Raw genomic sequence first — 11481 nt, forward strand, 5'->3', positions numbered from 1 at the left:
CATGGCAAATTACAAAAAAATGTCTTTTTCGGTCTACCATCTAGGGCCAAACGATAACAAGGTCGTCCCCGAATGGAGTGGGAAGATGTCCTAAGAAAGGATTTTAAGGAAATAGGGTTTTTTTGGAGGTGTGAAAAGGAAGGCCTTGAATAGAATGAGCTGTGTTAGCGTCAGGTGGTTTGGTGCTGCAGTGAGTTGTCAGTAGTAGTGGTAGTAACTAATAACCGTCGTCATCGAAACAAAAAGAGGAATAAAGACAAAATTCAACGTACGATAAAAATATATAACCTAAAAATAAACCAACAATAAAAATAATACAACAACAATATTAAGTTGAACTAGCTTCAGCTAACTTCGACTTCAGCTAAGATTAACAAAATTCTAATTGAATTAACTTTCTGGAAGTACCCTGTACACGTTTTTTTTGACAAGATTGTTCTTTGGTAATTTTTTTCCCTTCTTGTGTTACTCCTTCGATAAGTGCATTTAATTTTCTAACAAAAATCTAAACGAACTACCCATTTTGCTTGTCTTGACTGAATTTTCACAGAGTAATGAAGCGAGAACTCTGATATTGTTGGTTTTAATTTTAGTTTCCTTGTTTTTATCATAGGTTAAGTTTTATCTTTATTCCAGTATTTTGCTGAATTGGGTACATTGCCGAAACATTCAGTTACTTCTTTTCTGCAATTGGCTCTTTGACAAATTTCCTCATTGCATTGTCTTTTTTGTTGTTTCTGTGTAAGAACTATTTTGGCCATAGAACTCAATGGGTATATTTATGAGTATTTTTTCAGAATTAGCCAATGATAGCTAGCCTAGCCCTAACTATTTTGCAATAAGAAATAAAAAAAATCAATCTTTTGGCCCAAAAAACTCAATCGTTATAGTTGTTTACATTTTTTCTTCCAAATTTACCAAAACTGTTTATACTAACCTAGTCCGAACTGATCTGCAATCAATAAAAAAAAGCTTAAGAATATTCATACTTCCTGAAAATTTCAGTCAGAATGTCAATAAACTACACCTTTAGCTGAAAATATTATTAAATTAAACCCATATTAAAGCTCAAAATTGTCTTATCCTTTCAGTTCCCTATGGTATCTGGTCTGGTTAACTTGAAGGCTGACAGATGTTTTAAATCAAGCGTTAACTGATGGTTTCTCATTTCAGTGAAACTGACTGGCTGTTTGGGACGCCTACTGGGAGAGAAGAACTTGCTACTCAAGCAAATGCAGATAGGCTAATTGTCGTCCATCTTAACCGAGGTCATAATTTCACTAACATGGAAACAGTCCAAAACGAGCTCAAACCTTATATTGTCAATCTACGTCCTTCAACTTTGCCGGAAAGTTACATCATCAATTTTCTTTCGTCAGGTGGTGAACTGGGACAAAGAAAAGTTGTTTATGAAGGACAAAGTAATTTCTCTGGTGATTTTGTCGTTGAGGATATCAAGGATGACGACGGTATTGTACGGAGACTGATATTTTTGAATAGGCCAAATATTATCCAAAGTGAATTTGATTTGGACAGTAAAATAGCGTTACCATCGTGTGTCCACCACATTGTGATGACATCTAGCCTTTATTGTTTGGATAAAGAGGACAGCAAAACTCTAGTTATTGGCCTAGGTGGTGGTGAGCTTGTAAAATATATTAGGAAATTATTTCCTAAGATAGTTATTGATGTTGCTGATATTGATGAGGCAATGGTGAAAGTAGCAAAAGACTTCTTTGGATTTGTTACTGATGAGAGGATGCACGTTCATATTGCTGATGGGCTGCAGCTGATAGAGGATTCATACAAAAAAGGTTAGTTTTATAGATTTGTTTATCTATTGTGGTGTTGACAAAACGATTCGTTATTGCCAGACATACACTGATCCAAAATCGGGTTAATTTTCATAAACCGTGGTCGTAAATTCTAACTTGGTTGTAATTTTGCTTATTTACTTATACTTACTTAGTACACTTTATTAGTACACTTATTAGTATACTTAGTAGTATACTTATTTAGTATCCTTACTGTAGCTTATTTACTATGGCTGCATGAAGTTTGTAATTGACTCTACTGAGGATTAAACGTTTTCAATGCCAGAAACGTTAAAACGATTTCAATTCGCTTTTCTGCTGAAAACGTTAAAACGTTTTCAATTTGCTTTTCTGCTGAAAAATCTGAGAGAAGTGGGAACTCACTCAATCGTCGATAGGGCTGTGTTATGATCTGTAAGCCATTCCTCTACTTTTGTTTTCGTTATCATAAGGTGGCTCGCTGGAATATCTGCTTTGTTTTATTATTCACTGGCTGAAAATATAATGAAAAGTTAATGAGGGTACTGAAACTCAAATAGGCTGCTTATTCAGTTTAGTCTATGATGCTGTCAGATCTGAATTTTACAAACACAAATAACATAGCCTGATCTGGCATAAGACTTATGACTTACCAACTGGGAAGCCTGAAGTGCATAGTTCACACTAGACAGACCTATAGGAAAAGAGGTATAAGGATATTAAGGACAAGACAGTCAGAAGCTAGGTGTCGTAATACCATCGAATGGGTTTTAAGCCCATATTTTAATGGTCAGTCTTATGAAAGATTTTCGCCTACTCTGCATCTATCCGACCAAGCTCAAGGGTTGTCTCAAGTAGGCCTATACAAGAACCGCACTTGAAAAAGGTAAGTCATTTTACCAAACTGCCAAAGGGGTTTCAGAGTTTTAAAAGGGACATTAGCTTTTATTTTATCTTGAAAATAATAATATAATTATAAAACTAAATAAACACATGCCAAAAAGGCATAATTCAGTTTTTATAAAAGATTAACAACAATATTTTATACGCAAAAACCGCTAAGCAAGGGTAGCAAATAAAAAAAAAGAAATATAGCTTTTCAACAAACGAAGTAAGAAACGATTTGTATGAACAGTCATGTTGGCCATCCATGTTTGTTTGTAATGGTAGAATTTTTTTTGGGGGGGGGGGGGGCGCAGGAGAGCTAATTTCTCCCAGTATCTTTTAATATCCCCCACCCCCCATATATTTTCAAAATACCTGTTTTTTATTGTTTTTACAAATATTAAAAAATGTAAAATTGCTTCTTGTAGCAACACTCAAGTTGAAACTCCGCTCCAACAGATCTCGACAACCAACAAAATTACATAGAAATTTCAACGTGAAGAAACTCGGAAACAAGGATGTTAGGAGACAATTCAGCATTAAACTCTCGAACAGATTCGAGGCACTTGCTGATCTACCACAAGACGTAGAAAAAGTTTGGACGACTATACAACAATACTACACAGAAACTGCTGAAGAAGTTCTTGGCTTTAAAAAGTCAATAAAGGAACAGTGGATATCCCAGAAGACATGGGACTTGATCGAAGACCGCAAGAAAATAAAACAGAGCATGATCAGTAATGATCCCTCTGCTGATGTCATGAAAGACATAGCGTATAAAAATATGGACAGAGAAGTGAAGAAAAGTGCTAGATCAGACAAGCGACAGCACCTGAATGAGAAAGCAAGAATGGCAGAAGAGGCAGCCCAACGTGGTGACACGAAAGCTGTGTACCGCCTAACTGAAGAAATCGTCGGGAAGACCAACGTACAAGATGGACCAGTAAAAGAGGAAAACGGAAGACTGCTAACCGATCCAGATGACCGGAAAAATAGATGGGCGGATTACTTCGAAAGCCTTCTCAACCGCCCGTCCCCTTCTGTTCCACCAGATATTCTGGACAGCCATTTTTGGATCTCCTCATTAATGAAGACGAGCCAACGGCGAATGAGATCCTTTCAGCCTCGAATAAGCTGAAGAATGGAAAATCTCCTGGTAGTGGCCGTATATCCGGAGAAATGGTCAAGTCATCAATCCGTAGGTCCCTATCAGTGTGGCTAGTCTTCTTTTCCCTCGTCTGGCAAAAAGAAAAAGTCCCCAAAGACTGGAAAGCAGGAACCATTGTTAAATTGTACAAAAAAGGACACATAACGATCTGTGGCAATTACAGAGGCATTGGCCTTCTCTTAATATCCGGAAAACTTTTCTGCATAATCATCCTGAAAAGACTTCAAGCTGCCTTAGACCCGCATTTAGGCGAGGAGCAACATGGTTTCCGACCAAAAAGATCTTGCGCCGATCTGATATTCACACTGCGCACCATGCTTGAAGAATCGAACGAGTGGAGGCTACGTCGCTATCTCTTGTTCATTGACTTTGAAAAAGTTCTCGACTCAATAGACCGCCCAGTACTATGGAGGATCCTGATCTTCTACGGTATTCCTGAAAAGCTTGTTCGCCTTATCACGGCAGTGTACGAAGACACGGAATGCTGCGTGAGAACCTCTGAACGAAATACAAGATATTTCAAAGTGATGACAGGTGTCAAACAAGGATGCGTATTGTCTCCACTCCTCTTTATTCTCATAGTGGACTGCATATTCAGACATTTTGATGGATATGGGATCAGAATTGCAGGCAAACTAGTCAAAGATCTCGACTTTGCAGACGATATTTGATTGATGGAGAAAGACAAAAGGAAACTTCAAGACTTTTTATGTAAGTTAGCCGAAAGAGCCGAGCAGTTTGGGTTACATATCAACGCCCCCAAAACCAAAGCGATGTCAACCACTAACTCACAGATGAATATCCAGCTGGGGACTGAAAGCATAGAGCAAGTCACCGACTTCCGATATCTTGGTAGCACAGTCTCGTTTAGTGGCGATTCCGAAAAAGAGCTGAAAACACGAATAGCCCTGGCAAGCTCGGCATTTCAACGACTTCGACCAGTCTGGAGATCAGCGAACTACTTACTCCAGCTAAAACTTTGCCTTTTCAGAAGAAACGTCCTTTCGATCTTGACGTACGCGATTGAATGTTTAAAACTCACAGCTGAGCAAGAAACACGACTCACTGCATATGAAACAACTGTCTTCGACGTATCATGAATACTAACTAGAAGGATAGGATAACAAACTTGGAAATATGCCACTACACAAACCAGCCTGATGTCGCTAATGTAGTGAGGCAACGAAGATGGCGCTATCTTGGCCATGTTATCCGTATGCCAGGATCGACACTGTCGAATATGCTTCTCCAGTGGCAACCAGAAGACAAGCGTCGACGAGGAAGGCCCAAAAACATGCTTCGCAGGACATATGAGCGAGACAGGAGAGCCCTTCATGCATCCTTAATCCCAGAGTAGGAGGACATCTACGCCCCAGCTCATTCCCGGGATGATTAGAGACTGTTAACGGACGCCCTGTGTGCCTCTGGAGGTACAGGAGGAGCTAAGGTCTAAGGTAAGGTAAAATTGCCACCCACCTGGATTTTGAAAAATACATTTTTTTTGTATCTTCATTAAAAAAACAAAAATCCTGACCCCCCCCCCCCCCTCCCTATTTGTTTGTGAATTGGCACCTTTTTTTTACTTAATTTTTATGTAATTTTCATAGAAAGAAGTCTTATCAGTTTCACATGAAATACCAGGAAAATTATTGTTTCCAATAATTTGTCAAGACTCAATTATTCGTTTAAATTTCTGCTTTTTTTAAAGTTGATTTATTAGTCTATAGCAGTATTTATTATTATTTATCTTTGATGTGTTTATTGATTTCAATTTTTTTCGTTTTGGGTTTCATTTTTTCATTGACAGTAATTTTTATTGGTTTTAAGGTTCAATTCGTATTCTTTCCCCTCGAGATCTAGTCTCATTAGTCGGACATGCAGTAAATTTTCCTTTTAAGCACATTGCTTTCTAATATGGACGCACTTCCTTCTTTTTGGGCATATTCCTTTCAAATATAGAGAATAACAGTCGGTAAATCATTCATAGATTCGTCAATTCAATACAGCAATTGTTTACTTGTACGTACTTGCACATGGACCAATCGTTTTCCGCCGAATGAAAGTTCCCTCTTCTCCCTTTAGTCCCCCCTCCCTATGTAAAAATATGTATATGCACCGTTACCTATCATTACAATTCTTTTACTCTGTCTACAATATTTCTTATTTTTATTTTTTATATTTCTATATTTCTTATTTTTATGTATCTTTTTTCTATATATATTTCTTATAATATATATTTTATATATTTCTTATTTCTATATATCTTATTTCAATATTTTATATTTCTTATATGTGTTAGATTTTAGAGCTGTATTTCAGCAGGGTTAACAAAAACTTTCTAAGTCATCCTTGTTCTAATCTAAAGTACCAAGGACAGTGAAAATAAATCTGATTATTTGAATGGGTTAAGTGGGAACTTACACAATTACATATGTCTTAAAAAAGAAGTAAGAAAAATCGCAGTTCAATTTTTAATGAGAAAGACTTCCATATGTAGTTATGCAATTTTTAGCAGTAGCAGGCGCTAAATTTGAAAAAGAGAAACGTGGATAAAAGGTTAGCTATAAACACCTGACACCATACAGCTTAAGAAGGCGGAGCTTTTCTTTTAAGCTGCATTTGTCTTTACGAAATCAACTGATTTTTAGTTTGAATTTTTACGGACTGAATGCGATGAAAAATTTAGCTAATTATTTGCTAATTCATTTTCATGGCTCAATGCGGCGGCTGTGATACTGCCCTAAAAGCTTCATAATTTTAAAACAAAAACAGAAGAACAAATCTTAGAAAATCGTGCTTTTTTGGTATGAATGCTTAGTTATTTGTACTTATAGCAGGACCTGTTGTTTTCTGCCTCCTCTGACAACTGAAATTGAGACGTTGCGTGGGAATCAGTATAGCCTAGTGCTTCTACTAACTAAACAGATTGCTTGAAAGATTACCGATGATCGTCTTAAAGTTTTATTTAGTTAAAGTTATCATCTTAAGATAATCGTCTTAAAGTTATCAATTTTGTATATATTTGAATGGAAAAGAAGCAAAAGGAAAAGTTTGACAAAAAGTGTCCTTTCAAAATACTAAAATTGAAAGTCACAATTGTCAAGTAAAAATCACACTGGTTGAAATATGTATCGTTTTCAGTAAAGCGCGAACGGCTTTTCAGCCCTTTAGATGTTTGGGATGGGAAGGGGGGTTAGCTCCACTCTTATTTGTTGTAGCTCTTATTTCTAAAGATTGATTAGCGTTGTGAGTTTCTTCTGTTGTTGTTGATGTTGTGACAAGTAAAGAACGCGCTACATGAAATACAAATTGTTTTAAGTAAACTGCAAATGACCTTCTAACCTTTACATAATTTAAGGGGGGTGATAGCCCACTCTTAATCTTTATAATATTTGTTTGTTTTAAGCTTGACTTGATTGTTCATTGTAATTGCTGTTCTAGGTTTTATGTAGTCATTTGTAGCAGTATCTGTTATTTTTAAGTTTAACGTGACTTTTCATTTTAAACCTATCCGTTTTTTGTTTCGTTTATTCATTATTAGTAATTTCTTTCCCCTTTTAGTTTTAATTATTAAAGGACATTATTTCTGTTCGTTTTAGGTTTTCTTTTCGCTTTTTACTTTCCTTTGAATTTTTTCTTTTAACTATTTTAATTGATTATCAGTCAATGTCGAGGCTGTTGAACTGACTTGATGTATTTTACGTGTAAATAATAATAAAAAAAAAAATGGAAACAGATGGCGATGCATAAAATATAGGAAAACATTGAGAAGATTCGTAATCAATCAATCAATTTATTTAAAGACATCAGTGAAAAAATTAAAAAGCTTTAGAGCCCCACATAGCCTCTTTGGCCTGTGAGAGTAGGAGACTGACCATTACATTAAATAATAACGCTAAAATTAAAAAAAAGGACAAGAAAAAAAAATTAAACAACAAAAACAAAAATACCGTGCCAATCAAAACAAGTGGATTAAACAAGTTGAAAAGGGAAGATGGAGGGGAAAAAAGAAGGGAGGAGAAAACTAACTTTTAACATAGGGGTAATACAAAAAACAAATCATATTCCTGTGGAAGGCGAGAACAAGGCCCTGGCCCGTCTATACTTATAGCCCTATGCGCGTACCTGATATGTACCCCTGATTCTGAAGTTAATGCAACTTTTCCGGTATAAGGATTAACGAATCGATAGACACTGGTAATTGTACTTGTACGTATTAAAATCTAATCAGCGATTGTGTTCTAACATTTTGTAAATCGAAGTCTTTTTTCTTAACTTATTTAACAAACCATAAACATTTTCTTTTGCTATTTCATATCTTCTTTTGTAAATGTTAAAAGTAATTAGGAAGCACAGTTTTTTTTTCGAGAAAGTTTCTGTGTACTGCTAATATAATGCCCTTTTCTGTTGAATTTGAATATGCCGCCAAAATTCTTCCATCGCCAGTGTTTTCTATTGGTGTGGTTAAGGTAAAAATGTGGGGCAGAAGTTGATTTAACTTGGAACCTGGGGTTTAACAGGGTTGTGTCTTATCCCCATTGCTGTGCATTATTTTGATTGTCTTAGTCCTAAGGAGCAGGCAAAGTTTGTGGAAGAACAGGCCATCAAATAAGAAGGTTAAGTGTTCTGGAGTTAGATTATGCAAATGATTTGAGTTTCCTTGATAAAAAACTGGTAGCGAAATAGATGAATTTTCGAAGGTTTTCAGAACTAAGGATGCGAGAATATTTATGAAAATTAATTTTAGGAAGACTAAATCGCTTAACCTAAAAATGATAAGCATGAAGAGGAGATATTGCATAACGAGAAAATCGACACAAAAGTGATGTAAAAAGTAGAATAGCCAAGTTGGCAAGGTGTTTTTTTACAGTTAAAAAATAGGAGGATAAGTCTTCGAGGTAAGATAGAATATCGAAAGTCAGGTTAATGTCAAGTATTTCTATGAAACGCGGGCGCTTCGAAAGTTTGAGAAACATATGCTACATCTGTTACATATTAGTTACAGCACACATTTTAATTTTTAAGCAATAAAACAGTCTTAGTCTGGTTCGTCTCGCTTGCCTTGGGATTCTTATTTGTATTTTGGTTTTCAAGTCACAAAAGTTGTGATTTTTATTATATTACTACTACAACTACTTACAACTAACTGCAGCACTAAAGCGCCTGAGACAAAAACGCTCTTCCTTTATCCCGATCTATTCAAAGCTTCCCTCTTTACCCCCTCCCAAGAAGTTCCAATTTTCTGTTAGTCCTTCTTTACAACCTCTACCCAGTCCATTCGGCAACGACCAGTTTTTCCTTTGGCCATAGATCAGTGGTTCCCAACAGATTTTGTGCCATGCCTCCCTTGTGATATTTCAATTTTCTTATTCAGAGTTGTAAGTGTATCCACCTAAAGGAAGCTGAAAAGGCCCTTCAATTGGTATCTAATGAAGAAATATTGTCTGAATACAACGCCTTTTATACAATGTGTAGCGTCACTTTTTCGCTCTTTAAATGCATTTGAAAGCGACATCTCTCGGTACTCCTGTACTAAACGAACTCTTTTATATACTGCAATGGAATCCAGTCACGAAAGACCCGTTTTTGACGGGTTAATTAAAGACACCGCTATAGAGCAATGCAATGTAAAGCGTGGTTTTCATTGCGTATACGATATTTAAACTGTTGTTTTTTGGGGTTTAGGGGGGGGGTACCTAGGTTAGGTTAGGTTACTTTATAATATATGCTATGCTTTACCCCCCACCCCTAATGTGCAAATATATAGCCCAAATTTGTTTCTAAACTATTATATATTCATCCTATTTTATTTCATTAGCATTAACCAAACTAGCACTATATAAAAGAGTCCGTTTAGTACAGGAGTACCCATCTTTCACCTGGAAAATGTTTTGAAAACTAAGGCTCTATAGCATAGTCACCTGAGGGGTGCACGTCCTGCTCATGACCCTCCAAAATATTGCCATGCCCCACTGGGGGGGGGCATGGGCCCCACGTTGGGAATCATGGCCCTAGATGGTTGGCCGAAATGGACAATCTTTAGCAATCTTTCATCCTTCATACACAAAATAAGTCCTAGCCATCTCAACCTTTCTCTTATTATAACCTTAGAAAGTGGGATAGAGCCACATTTTTCGCAATTTTTCGTAAAGCTTCTTGTATGAAATACGGTCAGTCAAGCGTGTACCCAATCATATCCTTTGGCATCCTCTGGAAAATTTTTTTTCATATTCTTGGAAAAAATATGAGAATAATTAAAATAAATCGTGGGAGATGTTTAAGACGTAAACAGAATCATTTTTGCTGTTGACATTGATGCTTTGACTTCTAACGTAATTCATGTACGATAGTACAAAGTATCTACGTATAAAGTATCTACGATAGTATAAATTATCTACGTATATAAAGTATCTACGTATACAGTATCTACGTATAAAGTATAAAGTGTCTAAAGTATTCAACTCACTGGGTGTATGTGTCTCTTGAGGCATATTCCTTATGTATAGCCAAAGTAAGAGCGGGTTTTTAGCATACAAAATCCCGAATTCCCCTTTCTTATGCGGAGACAAGAACTGTCTGTTGTAAATAAGTATGACTAATCTAAGCTTTTTTATGATATTTTTGGCTTTTTCTAGGAATCAAGTACGATTGCATTATGTTTGATGTGGACTCCAAAGATAGAAGTATTGGAATAAGCTGTCCTCCAATTCCCTTCATTTCTCTTGACTTCTTGAAAACAGTTCAAAAATGCCTAACAAGTTCAGGCTTATTTATACTAAATTTAGTAGCACGTGATATTGCTTTGAAGGAGGATATTAAAAAGAGATTGGAAACTATTTTTAATTTTGTTCATGCGTTTTCAATTTTAAATGAAGTGAATGAAGTTATTATTTGTGCTAACGACGCTAGTTCAGTGCTAATTACGAAATCAAAGAACAAAGTTGACAAGAAAAATTTCAAACCCAAGTTCCGTAAGGCAGTGGAAAATGCAACCAATTCTGTTAAATTTGGCTAACAAATAAAGTGATATTTTCCAGTTTTCAGTCTTGAAGAAGTAGATTTGTAGTAATGAATTTTGGTATCCCCACTCTAATAGGGGCTGTTTAGGGGTGTTCAGCCTATGGTTTGTTCAGGTCAACTGGAATTAACTGAAAAAAACTCGGCAGGCCGAGTAGAGTATCTTGTGGGAGCCCCGCGAAGATGGACAAAACAATTGAGATTTATAGACTAAACCCAGTTAGATAAAGACGAAGCACCAGTTTTAACTGAAAGTAACTCAACAACAAATTGGCAGGCCAACAAGAGAAGGCTAAGGTGTACCCGCATATTAAGAGTCTCTAAATTTCTATTAAATTTTTTCTAGTGGACTTTCAAGACAAGGAGAGCTTAAAATTTCTGTAGATTACCAATCAATTTGACATAAATGTGATGCATAATTTGCTTAAACAAGTCATTGTCTCTGTTCTATCAAAATCAAGCATAATCCTACGTAATCCTACATGGCAAATAAAATGATAATTTATTTCAGTGTATATAATATAAATAAAAAAAACATCTTTTAACAAATATACGTTATCCCAAAGTAAACCCTTCAGTTATCCCAAAATAAGCTTCACCAACAAAACCGGTTGATTT

At 36.0% G+C, this 11481-nt stretch overlaps 1 protein-coding gene across 1 annotated transcript in view; it reads left to right on the plus strand.

Annotated features, from left to right (window-relative positions):
• Positions 1-10884, plus strand: part of LOC148940194 (eEF1A lysine and N-terminal methyltransferase-like) — a 53006-nt gene extending 42122 nt beyond the window's left edge. Inside the window, exons 6-7 of the mRNA XM_089106236.1 lie at positions 1174-1814; positions 10482-10884. Of these exons, the coding sequence (XP_088962362.1) occupies positions 1174-1814; positions 10482-10861 (1021 nt within the window). The 3' untranslated portion in view covers positions 10862-10884. The remainder of the gene's footprint in view (positions 1-1173; positions 1815-10481) is intronic.
• The last annotated feature ends 597 nt before the right edge of the window (positions 10885-11481 follow it).

Source organism: Artemia sp. Qi Xiang Cuo, chromosome 20 (assembly GCF_049724085.1).
Source record: "Artemia sp. Qi Xiang Cuo chromosome 20, ASM4972408v1, whole genome shotgun sequence".
NCBI lineage: Eukaryota > Metazoa > Arthropoda > Branchiopoda > Anostraca > Artemiidae > Artemia > Artemia sp. Qi Xiang Cuo.